The following is a 24,590-nucleotide window of genomic DNA, read 5'->3' on the forward strand; positions in this document are numbered from 1 at the left end:
TCTCTGGGTCATACTGCCCCCAGCCACTAACTGCCCTCTACCTAAGCCTCTGCTCTGGCAGCCATCTTCAGATTTGGTAGCACGTGAAATGGCAGTAGGACCAAGAGAAGAGCCACAGAGGGGTAGGAGGGAGGGTTCGTATGTGAATCCATGGTGGAGAACAACCGTTATAGGTAAGTAACTTGTTCCTTCTCCAGCATGGGGTCTGGCATGTATTCACATGCTCATGAATACAAGAATACATAGCAGTACACACATGCACAACCACGGGAGGTGGCAAGGTTCAACATTAAGCATTTCAACAACTCAACATTAAGCATCTCTTACCTCCTCACCAGGCTCACCTTCAAGTGAACAGGTTGCACAGCACAGCCTGGCCGACTCTGTACTCCTCCCTGGAATCCGAGTCGACGCAGTAGAATCTCGCGACGGTGTGCGTCGACCTCCACGGAGCAGCCCTGCAGATGTCCATCAGGGGTACACCAGACAAGAATGCCGTGGTAGCAGCGATCACTCTGGTTGAATGGGCTCTCGGACGGCCGGGCAACGGTCGGTTTACCAACCGGTGACAGTGCATGATGCAGCCGGAGAGCCATCTGGAAATGGAAGCCTTTGAGAGGGCCTTCCCTTGGTTCACAGGTCCAAAGTTTACAAACAGCTGTGATGTCTTCCGAAGACTCTTCGTGCAGTCCACGTAGAACTTCAGTGCTCTAGCCACATCCAGCGAGTGCAAAGTCCTCCCAACCGGCGACAAAGGCGACGGGAAGAAAACAGGTAACACCAAGGGCTCGGTGAGATGGAAGTCGGACGGCACCTTGGGCATGAAGGAGGGGTGCGTCCTCAACACTACCCTCGTCTCGTGGAATGTCAGGTATGGAGGTTTACAGGAGAGGGCCTGGATCTCTCCCACTCGTTGTGCGGAGATGATGGCCACAAGAAACGCTGTCTTCCACGACAGGAACTTCAACAGTGCCGAAAGCAGAGGCTCGAATGGCAGCCCCATGAGCCTGGTCAGCACCACGTTGAGCTTCCACGTGGCCAGAGCCTTCACCGGCGGGAATGATCGGAACAGTCCTTTCATGAACTCCTTCACCAGGCGATGAGACCACAGAGATGACCACCCCAGAGTTCTGGTGTAGTGGGAGAGAACACCAGATGGATCTTGATGGAGGCATGTGCCAGCCTCGCCTTGGCCAGCGATAGCAAGTACAGCAGCAGTTGAGGTGCCGTAATCTGCAGAGGGTTAATCTTCTGTGCACGGCACCAGAGAGAGAACCTCTTCCATTTGTGTCCATAGCACTTGAGAGTCGAGGACGCCCTGGCCTTTGCAATCACCTCCTTGCAGTACACCGGGATATCGTGCCGTCCGAACTCTAGTGCTGCAGGAGCGAGGCCTGCAGGTTCAGCGATCCTGGGTCGTGATGGAGGATGGCGCCTCCTTCCCTGGCGAGAAGATCCACGTCCGTCAGTAGTTTGACTGGGGGGGGACGCTGAGATGTCCAGAAGGTCCGGGAACCAGATCTGCCTCGGCCACGCCGATGCAACGAGGATCATCCTGCACTGGGACCATTTGAGTTGACTGATGGGTTGCAGCAGCAACGGCAACGGGGGGGGGGGAGGGGGGGGAACGCATACAGGAACAGGCCGTCCCAGGGGAATGAGAAGGCATCGCCCATACTCCCCGGCTGGGGAAAACCTGCTGGCGAACCTCAGGCACTTGGCGTTCATCGCCATCGCGAATAGGTCGATCTGGGGATTGCCCCATTGTCGGAATAGGAGATCCACTTGATCATGCCCAAGTTCCCTGCTGAGTGAGTCGGCGATGGTGTCCCTTATTCCTGCCAGATGGAAGGGCACCAGGAACATCACCTGCGCAATGGCCCAGTGCCACAGATCCTGCGCTTCCTTGGATAGGGCTGGGGATCTGGTGCCCCCCTACTTCCTGATGTAGAACATTGTGGTGGTGGTGTCGGTGAAGACCCTTGCCACCTTGCCCTCGAGGGATGGAAGGAACGACCTGAGGGCCCAGAACACGGCTCGGAGCTCCAGGACGTGGATGTGTAGTGACCTCTCCTCCGGGAGCCAAAGGCCTCTTGCGTGGAGATCTCAGGTGTGTGCTCCCCATGGTTCCAGGGAGGCGTCCGTCATCACCGTTTCCTGATCTGCCGGGTCTGCAAGTCCATGCCTGCCGCTAGATGCATGCGGGTGCCCCACCACCGGATCGCTTGGCGGAAAGTCTTTTTGAGTGAGATCCTGTCTTCGAAGCTGCCCGCGCTTGCATCCAACGAGGAACTCCTGCAGTGGACACATCCGCCACCTGCATAGGCGCACGAGGTAGATGCACGAGGACATCATGCCGAGTAGGGACTTGATGGACCTCATCCTGGCACCTTCAGTGCAGTGACACAGGGTTGTCTTTTAGACTTCCCACCGACTCCATTTCTGGGGCTGACTACTGTATCCCAGAAAAGGGTAAAGTTGCCATTAACTTTACATAGTCATTTAACCACAGATCCAGTACACCCCATCTTACATGGAGTTTTGGAAAGGGTTACTTCTTAGCCCTTTGTATCTGTACCTCCTAGAGTCTTGTTTTGCTCTTTTAACATTTAGACTTGGCTGATGGCAGTGGTATCTACCCTAACTTTATTACTGTATAAACGTGGTAGTGTTTTAGGCTATTATATTAGCCTTGAACATAAACCCGCTTGACCAAATCCTCTTTCTTTTGGCTCTAGTCAGGTTTATTCGCCATTTCTTTTTGTTAAAGTCCTTCTTGTGTTTAACTTTGTGCGGCAAACCAGGTTTGCCTTCTTTGTTCACTGTCTTTTGGCGGGCTTCTGCCAAGAAGCCCTCCTCTAGGCACCTGGGTGTCTAGGTGGGCTGAATATGAGGGAGGGGTGTAATCACCCCCTGCACAGGGTATCCTAGGATACCGAAGTCACACTTTGCCATGATTGGCTGAGGTGGTTGTCTGGGTTGGACAACCCCCCTGCTGCGTGATTGACAGCCAGGCTGTGTGAATGGGGGATTTTCGCATAAAAGGCAGGACTCTTGGGCTGGAAGTCAGAGTCGCCAACGGAACTACAAGGAACCGAAGAGAAGCAGAGAAGAAGATGGCTGCTGCAACTACCCCATCCTGGTGAAGCCCTGCTGCAGTCCTGAGCTATCTACCCTTCGATGACCAGAAAAGATCCAGTCCGGAGTCTTCTTCCCTTGAGCTTGGTGGGGTCAACCAGCTCATATTCCACAGCCAGAGGATCCTCTTCTTGGTCGAAATCCCTGCACACTGCTGTAGTGGTCCGGATTGCCATCTGAAGAGCCTCTCCTGTTTTTAAGGAGCGCTCCTTTTATTCACCATCGCTGCTGCTGGCTTCATCCCTGCATAGTGCAGACCCCTCCAGACATCCTCCTCCTAGTCACCACGACCGAAGCACCAGGAACCGTGGGTCTGCAGGAAACTACCAGGAACAACTGCCACGGCACCAGCTTCTTCCTTGAATAAGGTACTGTGTTCTGCTTCGAGGAGCTAGGGTGAATCCCTTTTCTCCTCCTCCAAGGCTTGCCCTTGTCTTCCCTCCTTCTTATAACTTTTGCTTCCTCTGTTGACAATATCCAAGTACTCCTGGCAACGTTGAAACTTGAACTGTCCGACTGTGTGATCCTCGACAACAGGAACCCGGTTCCACTTGACACTGGCTCTGGCCTATTGACTTTTGAATTTCTGTCTAAGAGTGTTCTCTGATTCTGTCTGCCCTGACAAAAGTATTGCCTATGATTTTTAGCCCCAACTCTCTCTGATTAACTCAGGTGCCAAGTGTGTTTTTGCCCCGGTAACATTTCTTGCCACGGATACGCGTATCTTTAGTAAGACCGAACCGTCATTACTGTCCAAAAGTGATCGCATATGTATTCCCGGTAACGTCTTTTGTTTCACAACACCGGTCCGGTAAAACATAGGGTACTTACCTTGAGTTATACTGTACCAAGTGAATTGGTTGTGTGTAGTGTATTTTACGTGTGGTTTTGAATATATACAAGTGTTGCGTTTTATAACGAATGGTTTAAAAATAAATGTACTTATATTTTTTACCTGAAACCTTGGGTCAGTGTTTGCTTGAGTCACAGTAATTGTGGTCCCTTTGTGTAATCTCTGCTACTGCTCATATACTCTTGCGATAAGCCTGGCTGCTCTGCTACTGCTACCACTTTAACATAGTAGTACAGGCTTGTACCAAAGGTGAACTTGTATTACCACTTGTAGTCTTAATTGTGTGTAGTGGTCCCTAAGGGCACTGCATAGGATTCTGCCTAACTGACCCCCCCTAGACAAAACCACACCAAACTTCACAATCATTCTGAGGGGGACATATACCTTTTTTTTGCAAAGTTTGGTGAGGTTGCGTCAAACGGTGCCAAATTATAAGCCACCCAAAAAGTGCTCTTTTTATGAGTTGAGCAACTTAACCATAACTACAGGGCATCTTCCACATGCCCTGTAATGCAAGATAGTCCATTTGAGCAAAGTCACACATTCTACAATGCCACCTAGTAGCCATTGCTGGAAGCTCACTTCCAGTTCCAAGCCACATCAGCAAGGCATTGTGGGTATGCAAATTAGCCCAAATGCAAAATCTTTTTCTCAAGAAAATTATCTTTGTCTTAGAGTGCAGTGCTACTTTATACACAGCTTAATCAACCCAAGACAGACACTGTGTAAAGCTGTCAGGCCAACTACATGCCTGGTATAGAAAAAACACACACAGCACAAAAAGAATAAGTTAAAATATGTCATTCATGAACTGAGCTGAATGGTTCTAGAGCAAAACAAAGTCATAGTTTTAGTATAATTCATAGCTTGTATTCAATGTTTTCAACAAGCTATTTGTATTTTTGAAACTTAATTAATCTATGTTTGCTTTAATTTATGTTGTATGCATTTGTTTTTTTAAATGTTTATTTGCATTTGTTTTATAAGGATGTGTTCAGATTGGTACTGATCCCAAATACATGTGTCACATTCAAAGGAGGCCAAATATATATGATTTAAGGACCTCAAGGCCGCCTTCAACAGCATCGCAAGCTGCGAACTATGGCATGCCATGATTAAAAAGGATGTCCCCTTTTCACTGCTGAAGGTAACTCAACAGCTCAGGTTAGATGGGGCTCAGACGGGGAGTGCACTAAGTCCTTTCCCACTGAGAAAGGTATATGAATGGGCTGTATTTTGGCCCCCATGGTGTTATTTTTTGATGGGGTGGTAACTGAATTACAAGTAAATACTTCTGGTACCCCATCTTTGGGCGAGAGAAGATTGGCATACTAAAGTTTGCTGACGAACTGGCTCTTATCTCTAGAACCCTATCAGGCTTATTGAAGTTAACAGAGCAGTTTGCCAAATGTTGTGAATAGTGTGGCCTTGAAATCAATAAAGATAAAACCAAAACATTGAAATGTGGCAAGCTGCAGGGACCATGCATACGGATTAACCTTAGAACAAACATTGAGAGGGTCTTATACTTTGATTACTTGGGGATCAGGATCCCGGGGGATGGGAAATGGTCAAGACACATAGATAAAGCCAATCTCTCCTTTGGGAGAAAGCGTAACGGTATCTTAAGATTTTCAAAACATTTGAAAATAATATCCTAAACCCTGCACTAGAAATATATAGAGCACAGGTGATATGAACTGCTACTTATGGTGCTAAGATCTGGAGCCATTGTAAGATTCAAGCTATGTCAACAACGGAGAACAACTTTTTAAACAGTTCACTGTGGCTCCCATAAAATATACCTTTTACATCATCTGGAACTTGGCCATATGCCCAAACGTGACCAGGTCGCTTTAAAACCATTTCTTTTCTGGGTACCCATCTGGTCCGATGATACCCATTCTAAATATACACAAGAGATATTTTAACCTATCAGAATGTTCCAATTATCCCATGGTTTAACATATTAAAGTATTATTGGATTTGTAAAATCTGGAACATTGTTGGGCTAATCCGGATGGTATCTCCAAAAACAGCATGCAGGATGTTCTGGATGCTTACCTAGAATTTACCACAAGATAAGTGCCTGTATTTATTGACTGGCTACACTTATTTGTCAATCAAGCGAGGTCATTATCTGGAAGAGTATCTTCACCTTATTGTATGTCCTACCCAGAGAGCTTTATTTATAAAGCATCGTCTGGGCCCTTAACCACTTGCCTAGGTTAAGGCCCGGTGGCACAGAGCCTCCTGTGATTGTTGTCCATTTTGTCCTAGGTTAACGGAAACAGTGCAGCATTTCCTTTTTCAGTGCTCTATTTATGCTGACAGTCGTAAGAAAAATGAAAAACATGTCTGGAAAATAGAGGTATACATTCTCAGATCATTGCCAAAGAATTATGTAAATTGGCAAATACCTAAGATCTTATATTCTCTGTCTCGAGTTATCACGGCATGGCAGAGAAGAGAGAAAACTCTCAGCAACCTTGGCTAATCATTTATTATCATCTCTAAGGACAATGTATTCATGATTTTTGTGAAAATTAAAGTTGTGGGATCGATCTCTGTAGGTGCGCTAGTCACCACTCTGGAAGTAAACATGCAACATCAGAACATAAGAAAAGTCACTTGGCAGCGAGAACAGCCAACTCCCTCAAACTTCCCACAGAGTTTGTAAATAAAAGTACACAAATTATATGTTTCGGGAGAGTGTCTCGCGCTCAAAGCCAGTCTCTTGTAAGATTAATAAATAGTCCATCCAATTTTTGCAATAATCCAGGAAATCCAATTCTGAAGTATATTGTATTTATTCTTCAGTGATAGAAAATAGCCGACACGTTTTACGACCCCTGGTAGTTGTCAAGGCTTAGATTATCTCCATGAAGCAATTGTCCCTTTCAGAATGTTGATGTGTATAAGTCTCTGTAAAGCGTAACCAGTGGTTGTATTCAAGGTGACCAGTCAGTAATCCAAATCATATAAGCACTTGTAGTTAAATAATTATGTCATCAGTGTTTAACTCGCTGTGTCTCATGGTATGAAGCATCAATAGTGAGCACGCCATTTCTGGTAAGTATTATAGTGAAGATCCTTTATAGTGGGTTCAAATCCCAAAGCTGTTTACTGGTGGCGGCAGAGTAACTGCCCAGCAACAATCCTCTGTATTCATGATTATTATCTCAATTTATTTATTCATTGTTTTTATGATAATGTTGCATTTTTGTATTCATTTGGGAATGCTCACTTTGTTTGTTACAATATAATATTTTATTGCATTGATTGATGAGCATAATGCATGTATGAAAAGACAATTGTGAATTGCCAAAAAGATGAACAAATTACTTACCTCTCGGTAATGCTCTTTCTGATAGCTATTACCACAGATTGTTCTTACCGTGGATTCCTCATCTCTGATAATGATCTCCCAGCGCAGATGCTTTCGGAAACTTTTCTACCACCAGGAAGAACCATATCTATCAACTACCGAGGAGCAGCAAACCAGGTAAAATGGAGGAACAGCCCTTATATAGTAAGGTTAATTGGAACCCTCAGTTAACATAACAGATATTCAAACTAACCAATGAGGGGACAAACTACCCTGGGAAACCTATGATGTAAACACTGCACAAATCACACTGCCGGATTTTGAAGCTTAATTCATGGCAGCTCAATTGAAGACAGTCACCCGCTGGGATGACTCACCAGAAGAAGATCTGAGGAGTTTCTTAATGAATTGAGCGGTTATGGGACCCAATGGGGGCAATGGCAACGAGCGCAATATACGAAGTTCCGAGAGAGATGGATATTGAATCGGTCACAGATCTATAGTGAGACTTTACCGCTGGGGTTTGAACCAGTCATACGGGAAATACTGTGAAATTTGGATGTGGGCAAGCTGCGAGGGAGGGCTTGTACCTGGGTAGGAGATCTATACACAGAGGGGAAGTTAATGACATTTGAACAGTGGAGACAACAATAAGATACACCCATGGGAGCCTTTTTAGGATATGCCCGGTTAGTGAAACGACTAGCTGATTTATGGAGTTAGACTCCTGAGAAGCCAGGGATGAATCCCTTATTACGGCAGGTGTTGAAGTGGGTGGGAGCAGAGGAGCTATCCCAACCTTATATAAGAGGATCTGGGAATAGAAGCAGAGATTGCTGTTGGGGTTAAAAGTGTGAGAGGGACATGGGGTGCGAGATTTCAGAGGAGAAATGGTCTCGAAATTGGGAGCAGGTAAAATAGGTATACAGAAATGGAAGGTTTCGCTTAATTCAGTAAGAATTTCTTGCACAGAGTGTACATGACTCCATCTAGGCTCCATGCGATTGACTCACAACACTCACACAGTTATCCTTGTTGTGGGGAAGCATATGACCTGGGAGTGCTCAACGATTTGAACATACTGGGAGGAAGTGGTGGTGAAATCGAACTTGTGGACAAACAGTACATATGAATGCATGCCAGAGCTATGCCTATGGGGACTGATAACGGGTGGGAAATGTGCCAGAACGTGAAAAACTGTGAAATCTTTACTTATCTTGGCCAAGCATAGGATAGCAATATCTTGGAAACACCCAGGCCCCCCCCCCCACTCACTGCAATCTTGGGCAAGGGATGTACATCGCTGTGGGACGGCTGAAGTAGACATTTTAATATGGCAGAATGCCTTGATCGAGGAAGAGGGGACCTGAATGGATTGGGGGTTAATGCTTAATGAACTAATGACAACACCAGACCTGCGGCCGCCCTGAAGAGGGTCGAATAAGGACCTAGAGACAATGAAGGGTTAATCGAGAAGGAGTCTACCGGGGTGAAGGGGTGGAGGGGTGGCTACTCTGCTGGTCAAATACATGATCTGAGCAGCTACAGGAATTGTTTGACATGTTCGCCAAAAATTAACTGTACCAATGAACCTGTTCATTGTTTATGTGACGGAAATGCGTTGTATGGAGAAAAGAAAAATAAAATGTAAAAAAATAAAAAAAGAATAAAAAAATAAAAAAAAGAATGAAGGGGCTCAAATGGAGCGCCCATTAGAAATGGTGACACTAAATTCAAATCCCACGCCATAGCAATAAACTGCCATGGACGAAACTGATTACAAAGACCCCTATGGAATTGCATTACCGAGGGGATCGTGAAAAAAAGACCCCTGCTCAGGGGTACAAGTTGAAAACCGAAAAGGCAGCAAAAGTACCTTTTACAGTATTAATCTGCAGGCCCGTTTGGGTCAAGGCAAAATAAAAGAGGTGATGGCTGGAACGTTTGGAATTAATCCTAACCTCTGGCATTGCTATGGGCAACCCTCCAGACCATCGCTCTTCACCTGCCAAGCCATTACAAAAGGGGAAAGACCATATGCAAATCAGGCTTGGTCCCACCCCAAAAGGGGCAGTCTAGCCCATACTGCTTGGTCACATCGCTTCTGAACGAGACCACAAGCATGCCCAAACATGTTTCGGCCTTGTTGATCCTCATCAGTGAGTAGCAGCTTGGGTCTCTATGCCCAGCAGGCACGGGACCCATGTCTGATCATACCCATCCCACTCACAGTGATTTACGCAAAAGAAATGAGGTGATGGCTGGAAGTTTTGGAATTAATCCTAACCTCTGGCATTGCTCGGTTCAACCTGCCAGACCATTTTTCTTTGCCTGCCAAGCCATTACAACATGGGAAAAACCATATGCAAATCAGGATTGGTCGCACCCCAAAAGGGGCAGTCTAGCCATAACCCACATCCCTTCTGCATGAGACTACAAGCATCCCCAAGCAGGTTTCAAGAATATCTCACTTCAGAAAGGCCGCATATGAAGTGTTGGGTTTCCCGATCATTGTTAAAGATGAATGCTAGCCATATTAAAGGGAACGCAAGTAGCAAGTTGACGTTTACTATCAAGAAGCAATCGCGTATGCCTAAATCTGATATGGAAGTGACCATGACTCTTGTAATGTTCTACATTTAATTGTTGCAGAAGTTGTTGAACTCATAAGTAGTACAAGCTTTACCCAAACCAGTAGACAGAACCTTCCAATGCAGACGCCAGCCCAATTAAGGACTGAAGCTTGTTGTATTGAAGTTGTTGAAGCTAATACTATCCCAGGGTCCTCGATACAAGGGTGACAAAGTCATATACACGTGGGAGAGTGATATTGCAGCGTTGTGGTAAACCCCAGAGACACAGACACCTATAAAACTGGGAAGGGAGCTGGGTGCTTGTAACAAGAATAATTATAAATCTGTGAAGCTGAGACTGTGGCAGTTAGAAGCTAAAGTAGATTTCGTGGTACCTACAAGACTAAGAGGAAAGGCAAAAAGACTGCCCTTTCTTGTAATAGGTGAAAGAAGAGTGCCTTGCCAACCGAGGTCGAAAGTGTCTCGCTTAAGTTACCTAATCATGTCCACGATATTAAGTTGAAGTAGTAGAACTGTGGTTGTCTAGAATTTCGTCAGAAAATTTACAGGTTTAGGAAGTTGAAGCAGAACAAATCTGTGAGGTAGAGAAGCTTGCTCTCGCAGTAATTTTGGCAGGAGGAAGTTGCCACGGAGAGCAACTCCCTTAAAGAGACTCATCATGACAAAGTGCATTCAAGACGCTTCATAAGAGTAAGGTTGATATTAAAGTGGAAGTGGAATTTTTGTTTTGAACATTATCCAGGATTACCATTGATGCCGTTTTCTTTATGGAACTTTGAAAAGGGAGCTTTTTATCCAACGAAGAAGAAACTGTTACCTGTGGATTTTTGTTTGAGTGACTTTTTGTTTCTATGGAACTTTTCAAGAACGGATTTAAGGCTTTGTTTTTTCTTGGGAGAAGTTGACTTTGGACATTTCTGGGGGAGCAGAATCTGCCCAGAACAAGTAGAAGTCATCCAAGAACTTGATTATTTAGTAACCTTTTATTTACGTTGTTTATGTTCTATTGAATGTTTTGTTGTTTAGTGTGAGGCTTAGTTTTGTGTATGCTATGAGGCCCCCCTTATATCCTAGAATAGGTATAGAATCCCCTGGTAGAGTAGGTTTAGTTGGGGTTTATTATTTCTGTTGTAAATTAAATGTTAAACCTTGAGCAAACTAAACTCAGTTGTGAGCCTCACATTATTGACCCCTCGCAGTCTCCTAGCAGAGAGAAGCAAGTCTGGGACGTACTCAGACAGATCCCACTCCTTATGCCTCAAACTTTCGGCAACCAGGCATGATGGTTCAGGCTGCGGAGGTTCGGGGCAGGACCCACCCCTCCGAACGAGTAGGTCTGGCCTCTGCAGTAGTCGCAAGGCAGGGCAGATGACCATTTCCAGCAACTCCAGCAACAACTTTCTCCGGACCACATCTGGGGAAACCAAGATCATCGTGTACACAAACAGGCTAGCCTCCTCAGAGCCATCAATCAGCCTTACAAGGATCGGCGAGAATGTACAGTGAAGGTGGGCACCTCAGCCTTATCCCAGCTAGTTATGACAATCGTCTCTGGCCACGATTGCCAAAAAATGTTCTCCCTCAATAAAGTTCTCTGTGCAAGCCTATCATAGAAGGTCCTATAATACCAGGCTCAGGATGTGCAAGAGATCTGTCATACTGCTGCAGAACTGTGAAAATTGAGACCTGAGAAGCCACTGAAAAGACAATTCTTAACCGGGCCTCGAACTACTGCAGGACACCATTAGACCTAGCAACAAAAGAACGTCCGAAGCTAGTTGAGTATGGACGTCCTGAAAGTTCATGAGCACCTTGTTTCATGACCTGTCATCAGAAGAGAGGTGGTGGGAACCTTTCCTGAGCTACAGTCCAGGAATGATATAATGATGAACTGAAGCATTTGTGAGGGTGTCAGCTGAGACTTCTTGACATTCAGGGGGTAGCCCAGTTTGCGTAAGAGGTGGCATGTCTGGCTCAGATGATAACAAGCTTGCTCTGAAGAGGGTGCACTGGTGAGCCAATCGTCCAGGTAAGGGAAACCATGACTTCCCCCTCTCCTGAGACTCGCTGCTACCAATGACAACATTTTGGAGAAGGCAACAGGACAGAGGTTAGCCTGATATCTTGAATTTTATTGCCGACAATTTAAAAAAAAAAAAAAAAAACAATTGACCAAAAATGTCTTTCTCGCACTAACATAGACTTACTCCAGATAAAACAACTGGCTGATTAATGATTCCACTGTGTAAGGCATGTCTAATCTAATACATCCACTTCAGAAAGTGTAAATCTGAAGCCAACGACCCACATGTTGTTATTATAGATAACCTAGTGATATCCTCAATCATCACATCTTTTACCCCTCATTTGAAGTGGATCTCCTTGAACTTTCAACATACCACACCACTAACACAATATTACTTAACAATATGACCATTCCAACATGGCCGCCAGGGAGATATGCTACCACAAACTCAGCCTCAATACAACCTAGTCCTTCCTCTATGTTGCTTGTATCTAGAACTGCTTCAGTCCCTCCACGAGGGGCACTTCTCAGGTTCCTCACACTCGCGTCCTAGTTACGGTTGCTAATAGTTACATGAATGCGTTAGCCCACCACGCTTAGGATATTCCAACTGGACGGCTCTCTACAAGCCAGTAACTTTGGTCTCTGACGATGGCAATCACACAAGCTATAGTAAGTTATCTCCTGCATGGATCTATTTACACTCTGGCACTTAAATTCAGTTTTCTGCTTTGCTCACGTTTATACGTGGCTCTGCATTCTTTTTCACAGTAATCGACGGCAGCTCTGTAGCAGACGCTTGGCCAGTGACTGTAGTTACACGGCACAACGCTGCAAAATACTTGACCCAGCATATCTAACCATAAACATCTTTTAAAAGACACACTATGGTGAGTCTATAAACCTGGACCTTTTTACTTCATTTCTCCATTCGTTGTTACTTGTATGAACCTTTATGTTATTTTGACTGGGGATTATTTATCGATTGTAGGACCAATATGCTGATCAGATACTTCACTAGCCATGGGCTATATTTTAAGGAACCACGCCTCACATAGATGCCTGGATAAAGGTTGTTACTAAGCATCCAAGCATTAAGAGGAAGCGCATTAGCTTTAACTCGGTGAATGCCTATCCTTAGTGTGAACTTACTTTCTTATTTACATGGATATCTAAACCATATAAAGTTACACTAGCTCAACACAGTTGGAAACACTGTATGACAATGTAAACCAGACAAAGTTAGTCAGTTATTTTTTTCTCACCCCTTATCCAGATAACACAGGACCACCTCTAAAACATGGAGATTGTTGGCCACACATACACACTTAAAAGGATCTAATACTTAAAGTAAAGAGATACGAATTTGTAAATATTGTAAATAATGCAATGTTTAGTGATCATGTGATGGATGTTAGCTATCTACATGTGAAATGGACTTAGCCTTATTTTCTCTCCTCTCTAATTTGCAGTTCAAAATATTTCATCAGGCTCTGGAAGAAGAGAATGTTTTTCTTGAAACGCCTCAGACATTTTGTGTTAAACTGAACTGTAACCTTTTTTCGGATCAAATTGTTTTGTTTATTTAATCATTAAATACACTTATGTGTAATACAGTTATACTTATAACTGGCTTATTCTTTAACTTTCAAGATTATCCAAGTATATATTACTTTATCACTATGAATCAATGATTAACCGTCAAAGGACGGGATTGTAAGGTGTGCAGGGGACGGGAGGGTTCCATCGATCCTCTTTTCTTTGTATTATTTGTGTATGGTGGCTCTGTGTCAGGGCCATTTTTCCTCCCCAGCACCTAAAAAGTACTGAACACTTAACCCAGACATGCTAACAATATATAACTAACAAACCTTTTGATGTGCTCCACCTAACTCTCCATTTTGGCTGGGTGAGGCCACATGGGAAGGTGAAGGTGGACCAAGAGACCAGGGGGAGGACAGACAGAAGAGCACAATGTTGGCGCGTTGGTGTCGGAGCTTAGCAAAGGTGCTGTATTTGTGAGGGAGAGAGCAGTACCAGTTGTGTGTAGTGTAAGCAAGGGGCAGGGGGTGTATAAAAGTTGAGAGAAATTAATAATAGTTACTCACCCTACTGACTAACATACTCCTAGTCCATAGTCCCTTTTCCTTTATACTGCATGGGCGTCCCTCGCTAGGGACGGGAGACAACCTTTTTCACCAGAAAAAAACCTTCTTCCCCTTTAAATTTAGAGGCACGCGGGGCGTGGCCCTGGGAGCATGCACTCCCCTTACTCCACCCACCGGCGCCACTCCTCAGTCCCCATTGACGCGTCGACAATATTAAGATTGCCTAATGACACTAGTATTATTAGGGGGGGAAGATGGTGGGACGTATGGAGGAAAGGGGACTATGGACTAGGAGTAAGTTAGTCAATTACATACTATTAATTACTACTACGTCCTGTCCCCTTTCGTCCATACTGCATGGGCGATTACAACTGAATGTAGCCCCAGGGTGGAGAAGCGACCCTCCTTAAGCAAACAAGTTCCTTAGAACAGCCTGTTCGAAAGCCTTATCTGATTTAGAGCCAGCGGCCAAACAGTAGTGCTTACAGAAAGCCGAAGGGGTGGCCCAGGTGGCCGCCCTGCTGATGACCTGCCACGGGACCTGCTGCTGGAATGCGACAGCCATGGCCTTGGCTCCGACAGTGTGGCAGTGCATGTTAGTTGGAAGTAGTTTGTGCTGCCCCTCATAGGCCTCCTTGATGGCTGAATCCATCCACCTTGCTATAGAGGCCTTGGATGCCCAATAACCGGGCCTTGACCGCCCCCCCCGCTGAAGGTGACAAACAGAGCGTCTGACTTGCACAAGCTCTTGGCCCTGTCCAGATAGAACTTCAGAGCGTGTCTAACATCCAGACAGTGTAAGACCCTCCGAGCATCGTCTTTAGGATCGGCAAAAAACATAGGTAACACTATCTCCTCGTTTAGTTGGAACGCAGAGACTATCTTAGGGAGGAATGCAGGGTGCGTTTTCAGGACCACCTTATCTTTGTGAAAAGTAGTATAGGGTTCTGTTGCCACCAGAGCCTGGATCTCACTGACTCTGTGAGCAGAGGTGAGACATACCAACAAATCTGTTTTTATTGTGACCAATCAGATGTCCGCGGATGCCATTGGTTCGAAAGGTTTGTGCGCTAGGGCGCCCAACACTACATTGAGATTCCACACAGAGTGTGGCTTCTTGATGGGCGGGTAGAGCCTGGTGAGGCCTGCCAGATGCTGCTTAACCACCGGGTTGGAGGAGAATACCTCCTCCTCAGAATACCTGTAGGCCCCTATGGCCCCCAAGTAGGTGCAGCAGGTGTCTATTTGCACCCCTGAGTGAGCCAGGTGTGCCAAGAACAATCGTCCAATGTGTAAGTAAGGGGCCGATCTCCTTAGAGTCTGCCCAGTGACAGAGCCTGGTCCATTTACTCTTCTACTGGCTCATAGTAGCCTTTCTCCTAGCGCCCTGAATGATGTCTAGGTTAGCCTGAGACAGGCTCATATGCTTCAGTGTGACCTGTTCAGGAATCATGCTGCGAGGGCTCATTTCTGTGGAGCAGGGTGATGACCCTGCCCCCCTGCTGCGAGAGGAGGTGAGCTGGGTCCAGCGGCAGGTGAATTGGTGGCCTGTCCGAGAAGCTGAGGCGCTCCGAGAACCACGGTCTTGCTGGCCATCACAGAGCTATTAGAATGATGCGGCGGTGACACAATTTCTTTATCTTGCCGATCACCATGTGGATCAGGGTTGTGGGCGGAAATGCATACGTTGTCATGCCATTCCACTGTATTTGGAATGCGTCCCCCAGGGAGCCCGGGCCCTGCCCCTGCCAGGACGCAAACTGCTGGCACTTCCTGTTGGACCAGGAGGAAAAGAGGTCCACGACAGGATGCCCCCATATGCTGAAGACCTTGGGCAGGACCTGATTGTTCAATTGCCATTCGTAATTGTCCACTCCCAGTCTGCTGAGCCTGTCCGCTTCCAGGTTGGATTCCCCCGGGAGGTGGATTGCAGTCAGGTAGATGATGCTCTCCAGGGCCCACTCCCATATGCTAACTGCTAGGCTGCACAGAGGAGGGAACCTGGTGTCACCCTGCTTGTTGATAATGCATGCTGGTGGAGTTGTCTGGATGAGGACAGCCTTGCCCCCAATGAGCGGAAGGAAAGCCTTGAGCGCTAGCCAGATAGCTTTCAGCTCCAGCCAGTTCATATGAGATTCCTGCTCCTGCAGGGACCAGACTCCATGGACACTGGTTGTCCAGTGTCGCCCCCAGCCTTCCAGGGAGGAATCTGTGGCAATGGTGATTTAAGAGTGTGCCTGCTGGAAGGGCTTGCCTGTCCGCAGGTTGCAGTCCCTGGACCACCAGGTGAGGTCCGGCTGGAGAGAACTCTGCTTGGGAACTCTGCTTGGGAGCCCCGCTCCTGATTCCACAAGGCTGCAAAGTGCAGCTGTCATCTCCTCATCTCTGCACTGGCTCCCAGTGGCTGTGAGGATTAAGTTCAAAACCCCCTGCATCATTCACAAGGCCTTCTGGGGCCTGGGGCCTCAATACCTTCAACTGTTCCTAAATATCTTCCTTCTCGAGCTCTTCGCTCATCCGCCTCCAACACCCTCAGGGTCAGTCCCTTCTCCAAGCAACGAGTTGGTGGTAGATCTCTTTCTTTGGCTGGCGCCTCCCTCTGGAACAGCCTCCCTGCCTCGCTTAAACTTGAGGAGAACCATCTCTGGTTCTGGAAGCACCTCAAAACCTTCTTCTTTGCTTCTGTTTTTTCTCCTCCTCCTCTCTGCTGACCTCCTGGCTGTAACTGGAACTGCACTGGCTACCTGGACACCCTCTGATCTCTGGCCCAGGTCCTTCCCCGCCAGCGTCACACTCCTGCACTGCCCACCTGGCAACCCCCACACTTGGGGACTGTTTCTGTATCCCTACAGTCCCCCTACCAGCCCTTACACCTGTTGCCTGCACTAACCTATGCACTTGCCACTTGCTGGCCGTTACTTACTTACTGTTATCTTCTCTCTTGTACTGCACTGTCCCTGCCCCTTTCCCAAGCTGCACGATCTGAATGACACCTGGCCTAGTAGGATCGCTATCCGTCCTCCCTTTGTTCCCCTCCCTTGCCTCGTCGCACCTTGAAACACTTGTGTATAGGCGCATTATAAATGCCATATCATATCATATATCATATCTTGAGTCTCGTGTGGAGGACGGACAGTAGGACTGCTGCCATGATTCCCAGTAGATGCTGGTACCACCAGGCTGAGGTCACCTCTCGGCTGAGGAAGTGACTAACGGCCCTCTTGATGGCCATGATCTTGTCTTCCGAGGGGAAAACTCTCTCAGAGCTCCTGTCCCATATGAGGCCCTGAAAGGTCAGGCTCTGAGTAGGCTGCAACTGAGACTTCTTGCGGTTGATCGAGAATCCCAGCTCGTGGAGAGTGGTCATAAGAGCGGAGGAAGTGTGATGCACCGCCTCCGGAGACTTCGCCCTGACGAGCCTGTCGTCCAGGTATGGGTAGACATGGTGGCCCTGAGCTCTGAGGAGGGCCGCCAATGCATTTATTAGTCTGGTAAATACCCTGGAGGCTGAGTTCAGGCCGAAGGGTAGAACCTTGTATTGGAACCACAGAAAGGATCGAAGAGGCTGCCAAATAGGGACGTGTAGATAAGCGTCCTTCAGATCCAAGGAGCACATCCAGTCTCCCCTGCACAGTGTCTCCGCTATGAGTGTTGGTGTAACCATCTTGAATTTTTGAAGAGGGAGGGAGCTTGAGGGTGGAGAGGTCCAACACAACTCTCAGGCCAGCCTGGTTCTTCTTTTGCATGATGAAAATTCTAGACGAGCGACCGAATTTCCTAATCTCTGGGAGTGTATGGGGAGGAGGGAGGAACGGTAGACGGTACCCCATGGATACAACGGATAGGTTCCAGGGGTCCGCAAACCTCTGATGCCAAAACTGTGCGTGAAGGGCGAGCCTGACCCCCACCGGAGAGATGTGGACCCGAAGGCATGCGTCATGCCTTCTTTCCCTCCGAGGCTGTTGCTTAGGGGGACTGAAAGAAGCCCTTGCCCCACCCCTTTTGTTGTTTGCGCCGATGATGACTCAGAGAACGGTCAGGCTGCCTAGACCTCTGTTTATGGAAGCACCGGAACCCGCTGAACGCCCTCCCCTTATCAGAGCGTTGATGCAACTGGGTGTACACCTTGGGCGTGGCCTTCTTAAGGATAAAGACTTCCCAGTTTGGGAACTGTTTTCTTTTTAACTAGCTCCTCATCGGTGGTGGAGTGAAAGAGGTCGCCGCCCTCGAATGGAAGGTCCCATATGCGTTCCTGGACGAATGGGATGAAATTAGTAGCCCAAAGCCAGGCAGCCCTTCTCATGTCCGTGGCGATGCATATGGCCCCGCCAGAGGTGTCAACGTGGGCCACAGTGGGCTCCATGAAGTCCTGTGCCACCAATTAAGCCTCCGGCAGTCCTGCCTTGAAACGTGTCTGGCTGTGCACCGGAAGTTCCGGAAGGAAGTCTGCTACTTCCTGCCAAAGCCTCTGGTTAAGGGCTGCCAGCATGGCATCCGCATTGGATTGACAAAGGTGCAGTGAGGCGTTGGAATAAAGCTTCTGTCAGCCTCCAAGACCTTCTCCTCCTTGCCTAACAGCGCCAAAAGGACCAAATAACTACTTAGAATTACAATGCTACCCCATTTAAACTTAGAACACAGAGCTAAGTGTTGTGCACTGCCCACTCAATCTCTCATCTCAGAAGGAGGAGACTGACACACAGGTGGCATAGTGGTTGCTATAGACTTTCGCCAAGAAAATAAAGAAAAAACCTAACTTTCCCTCTCTCTATGAGGGATTTCCCTACCTCAACTAAAGTGCTAATGGGTTGGTGATAATGTCATTGTAAATGAAAGAGTCTACCGTCATGTATCAAAACTCTCTTTCCCTTTCACTTCTAACTAAACTAGAAGGTTGTGTCGATGTTCTTGGTCCAGGAGAACAACTCCCTTCTCCTGGACTGGGTAGCACAGTTCTATTTGCAAGTTCTTAACCACAGGGAATTACTCCCTTCCCATGGTCCCAATACTTCTCAGACAGAGCACTTTCAATCCTGTAACACTCTGTATCAGAAACACTCTCAGTTTCCCCACTCCCTGGAGTGCAATATTCTGTGGTTTGATCCTTTTTGCAGATTTAACTACCAGGAGAATTACTCTCTTCTCCTGGTCTCTGAGTTAGATTGTCCTTTTTCCTGTAGATGTCGCACTACCATGAGAATTACTCATTTCGCACTCTGTGGTACCCAGGGGAATGAGCTCCTTCATCTGGTGACATGCACAAGTACGATTCTTGACCCAGGTTTCCCCAGTATATTCCACTGGGAAAACATGGCAACACTTGGCCTTCTGGCCTGCCAATTACTGCCACGAGGAAGAGTGTTGTACTTGCTTGCCTTCTTTTTTCGTGGGTCCCAGACACATATTTCTCTATTAAGCTTGTTGTACAGACCTAGTTTACTATCCTGCCAAGTACTGTCACAAAGAAGATGATTTACAAGGTTCTTGTGACTCCCTCTTAGTTCAATGGATAGACTTGTTTCTCTAACCTGCCAAGTACTGTCACGGAGGAGATGATTTGTAGGGCTCTTTTGTGGGTACGGGTCCCATACCTGACGTTCTCTATTACGTTGTTCTGGATGACCTGGTTCCCTCTCCTGTCAGGTAATGCCATTAAAAAGATGACTTGTATGGATCTTCTTTTATGGGTGCAGGTCCCAGACCCGAGTTTCTGTCTCTCTGTTGTTGGCATTCTTAATATTTGTTTATCCCTCAGGGGTTCCGTCTTCAACCCTGCTCTGTGGGTCTAGAGTCCACTACAACGCTGTTGCAGCTCTGCCAACCATCCCAGCAACCCTTGTACCTGTAGGGTACTTGCCTGTGTCTTTCGGTCGGTCTTTGGCTCTTTTTGCTTCTGTTTACATCTTCTCTTGCTCTATGGTGTGCAGCGGTGGCTCCACAGCCTGTGGGCCAAGCAGGATGCTTGTTTTCACTCGACTGCATAGTCCAGCTTCCTCACATTCCTAGACCTCTGCTTCACCAGTTTTCCAGTCGGTCCGTCCGCAGTGGGCCGCATAGGGACACGTCTGCCTTCTCGCCAGCATCCCGGTCACCACGGTCTTCCATGCCGAATGGTTCCCAGGCTTGCAGCTCCCCCAGGGATGGCTTGACCAACGCCCTAGTCCGTCTTCTGTTTTTCTGTTGGTTTTAGTAGTGGACTTTAGTGGAGAACTAGAATGTTCACACCTACCTTTGGTAGTGATCTTCCTAGTTCAGCACCACCACCTGATCCCAGTCTTTGTGATGCAAGTCTTACTGGCGTAGTCTAGGCTCGTCTTCGTCTCAGTGGATCTCATGTCACTGGCCCTACACAGGTACATGGGGTGGTTGGGTGTATTACTGGGGTGTACCACTGGTGTAGGTTGAGGAGGGGGTCATACAGCGGTCTGGCTAGATGTCTGTCTATCCCCAGAGAAGGAGTCTCTCCCCATGAGATCCTCCTGCTGTGCACCACCCTCGATGGGACTATCAGGTTGCGGTCTAATCTGCTCCCCCTGGGGAGAAGTGACGACATCTAGTGATTTGTCACAGAGGACCGAAGACAACATTTTATATCATAAGCATACTGATGAATGCAGGAGCCCATTCCAGCAACCAGATCCCTCAACAATGCCATGTTCATTTTGAAATAAACGGGTGACAGGATAACCATCCTGAGTCGTGACTCAAGAGGAGGCAATGTGAACAGTTTGAAATATGAGAGATGGGAATAATCAGTACTACTTCAGAACTGCACCTCGAAGACCAGTCTCTGCAAAGTGTCAAAATATCCATAAAATCAAATGCTGCTGCGAGATCCAGTATCACAGGGTGGCAATGCAGCCCACCATCAAGCAAGACAATCCAATTAATGTGCATTTACTGTAATATGATTGTCACTCGAAGGGGTATCAAAATACTGGTTATGATAAAACAAAAATTGATATACCAGAACACCTTTACACCTCATATTTAAATGGAGAATGATACATGGAAAGAAAGAAGGGGACTTCCAGCCAGTCTGAAAAAGGGGCAGCCTCTGCATGCATCTTAAACCGGGTGGCAAGACATCTAGCGTACCTAAAGTGAGTTTGCCAGCATTGAGTTAAGCACCTTTGGCTAGATGGTCGGAGATCCTCAAAGTACCTTTTTTGCATAGCCACCCTGTAACCACCATACATGTTTGCTCTTGCAAGGTCATTTGTTCTGCAAAGCTCTAAATGCCATAATATCCAACTATTATCAATTGCTAAGAGGTCATCAGTGTTAGGGAGAATTCTCTGTTAAGGCTAATTTCCCAAACCTAGTGAGTCCCTCAGCAGCTTTGCTGGATTTTTGGGGTTTATTTTTTTCTCCTGCTAAGAGAGAGACTCTTTTTCTCCCACTCTTAGACATAATTTGAGATATCCTTTGACTTTGTAATGTGTTTTATGGGCTATGGTTTTTTTTTACTCCATAGGGTTTCATGTGGTTTTTGGTAAGTGTGTTACACAGCACCCTCAGTGCAGTAACACAGGGGTGTCATAGTGACCCCCAAGCATAGACTCCATACCCTGGGAGTGACTACTGTCTCCCAGGGCATGTAAAGTCACCATTGACTTTACTAGTCTTAAATTGTGAACAGAACCAGTACAAATCATCCTATTGTGGAAGTATTGGTAGGGGTAATTAGATTGCCCCTAGGTCTGTTTTTTGAGGGGGCACTGTGCAGTCGCCCCTCGTCGAGTTTCTGGCTGGTGGCAGTGGTTACCACGCGAAATATTCCACCAGAATATTTCCTATGGGATTTTCCCATTCATTTTAAACGCACCACTTTTTGGTGCAATGTTAAAGATACCGCTGGGTTATTTATTTAATATTTATTCCCCAGTTGGGTCTTTTTGCCAGAACTCGGTTTTAAAATGGCGTTTGTGTTCGCCTCTGTAACTCCAACCCAAGTCGAGCCCTTTGTTCCTTTTTTTGGCGGGCTTCTCCACAGAAGCCTCCAAAAGTGGTGCCACTCTATCTGGGTCTACAGGATGTGTGGGAGGGGGGTTTAGGCACCCTCGACTGAGTTGCCTCGGCAACTCAAGTCGCACTCTTGTGTGATTGGCCCAGTGGTGAGCCACCTGGCTCACCACTTAGCATGTTTGAGTGACAGCTAGGACTGATGAATGGGGGTTTTCTGCATAAAAGCAGGGCTTTGGGGACTGGAACTTCAGAAGCCGCCACAGGACCAAAGAATCCGAAGAGGGAGAAGCTGAGCCGACCTGCAACGACGACACCACCGGTGGAGCCTTGCTGAACCGCCTCACCACTTCTTCCAACGACAGAGGAGATCTTCATCCCGAAGAGTCTTCTTCCTTTGACTGGTGGGGACAACCAGTTTGCCCGCCTTTTTGCCTTCCCGGATCATCTCATGGCCTGCCTTCCCCGTACCAAGCACCCCGGCAACCGGGATACCACGTATTACCACTACCACAAATAAAAGGTTAGTACCTTTTAACCGGAGAACTCCGCGGCTGGTTTCTTCCCTGGCAGTGCAACGACCTTCAGCCTTCCTCCACGTCGAGATCTTCTCTTCCTCTGGACGACGCCATGACTTGCACCCGCTGCCAGGAACAACTGCCCCCGCTGGAGGATCCTCTCCATTTTAAAGGTACTGTGTCCGCCTAGCCTCCCTTGCAATGGTCTGTTCGGGGTGTCTATTAAATCCTCAACTTACCACCTGGGCTGACCTTAGGCTGGCTAACTGAACTTTTCTGAGCTAAACTAATTCCTTTTTGAACTCTCTGCAATACTTTTCAAGCCTCTTAAACTGTGTGACCTTGGGGGCATTATTGGTGTTCTACTCTCTCTAAGAGGGAGCCTGGCCTCTGAACTTTTTGCTCACAAGTAGACTTTGACTTTCCTACCTTGCTGGGTGCTTCTAAAGTATTAGTGTTGTGTGCCTTTCTAATTTCTGCCTTTTCCCTCCCTTTTTTGATAACTTATTGGAGTGCCATCTTTAGTTAAGCGCTCACCTCTGTCTGAAAATAAGTGGTGTTAACTAAGACTTGTCTAATAAGGAATAAGGGATGTATATATATTAATAGTCACTGTGTTTTGATAGTAATAATAATAGTGCTGGAGTGTTTCTATAAGCGTGTCTTTAAATAAATAATTATATACTTTGATACCAAAGCTCTGGTCAGTGTTTGCTTGTGCTACTGTATTTTGGTACCTATCTTGTATACTCTATATACTGTCTAACACTTCTTGAGAGAAGTCTGGCTGCTCGCCCACAGCTACCAGGTAAATCTGGGTGGTACTGCTACCAATGGGGTTTACTGCCAACACCTGTAGTCCTAAGCCTTTTGCAGTGGTCCCTAAGGGAACTGCACAGGTTTCTGCCTAACAATCAAGATGTACAAAACCACAACTGTCAATACTGGCCTGTAATCGAATGACAACTGTTTTTTCATTAAAGTCAACTCAACTACAATAGTTTGTCCTCCTCCGCAAATGAATTCCAAAGACTGGTTTAAATATAAGAACCTGGATATCTTCTGAGCTTACTCACCACAAAGTTCTGAGGTGTCTATGCCTCAAGGATTCTGTTATTGAGACAGCACAAAAAGCCACTTTACTTTAAAAAAAAAAAATGGGCTGCCTGTCAACATCTCCTGACAAGTCCAAGCAGATGTTCTCACCAGCATTCATTTGTAAAGTGTAAAAAAACTCTACTCTGAAAACTCTAAACACAACTCTCACTTCCTCCATGCTACCACCTTTCTCACCAATAGCTGAAAGCAATTCGAACAGCTCTCCGCCAGCCTTAGCGAATTAACAATCTCCCTTGAACTGCATGCATCATTTGAAGTCTCTTTACCAAGAAGCCAGAATCAACAAAGAGTTGGAACAAAAAAAAGGTATCTATGTGCAATGATGTTCTCTAGCACATCGGCCTGCCAACTTCCATCCATTTCAGGTGAGTACTAATGGACCTCATCTTCTAATATCACCCTGGAAACCACCCCAACAAATTCATGCTCTGATTTCAATGTTCATTTCGCCTCCCGAACACTAATCCAGAGTGCGTTCCTGGAAAAATCCCCTTCCCTAAATGCTATACACTACTTCTATAAAATGTCTCACCACTTATGAATGTTACTTTATTTTGGAATTCGCATTCCTCCTATATACACACAGGACTGTCGGGGGCTTGATCTGGACGCCACAATTATCAACAGAAAAGAAATTAGAAAAAAAGCAGAACTCAAGCAAATGTTGACTTGCAGGGGAAACAAAGAAAAGTGGACGTTCAATAGAGTATAGATCTACACACATCAGGAGAAGCTGTGAAATTGATACAGACCTGAAATATATAACAGCCCCGTCATCACAGATGTAGAGTGGCCAAACATTCAACGTAGAAACCTTCGGATTCCAATCCAAATCTTGATTAATCTCAAGCAATGAAATATCACAAGGAAATGTTCCTCTACCCTGTAGTAAGAAACAAAAGTGCTGCTGACATTACATATCTACACATCAAGGCCAACGG

The 24,590-nt window shown here is 46.6% G+C and overlaps 1 protein-coding gene across 3 annotated transcripts in view; it reads right to left on the reverse strand.

Moving 5' to 3' along the window:
* The window catches only part of USP47 (ubiquitin specific peptidase 47), a 2,970,466-nt gene that overhangs the window by 38,776 nt on the left and 2,907,100 nt on the right, over positions 1–24,590 (reverse strand). For all 3 annotated transcript variants that reach the window (XM_069623643.1, XM_069623644.1, XM_069623642.1), the window contains one exon: positions 24,402–24,532. In XM_069623643.1, the coding sequence (XP_069479744.1) occupies positions 24,402–24,532 (131 nt within the window). The remainder of the gene's footprint in view (positions 1–24,401; positions 24,533–24,590) is intronic.

The sequence above is a fragment of the Ambystoma mexicanum genome, chromosome 11 (assembly GCF_040938575.1).
Source record: "Ambystoma mexicanum isolate Mex_15411 chromosome 11, UKY_AmexF1_1, whole genome shotgun sequence".
In the NCBI taxonomy this organism is placed as follows: domain Eukaryota; kingdom Metazoa; phylum Chordata; class Amphibia; order Caudata; family Ambystomatidae; genus Ambystoma; species Ambystoma mexicanum.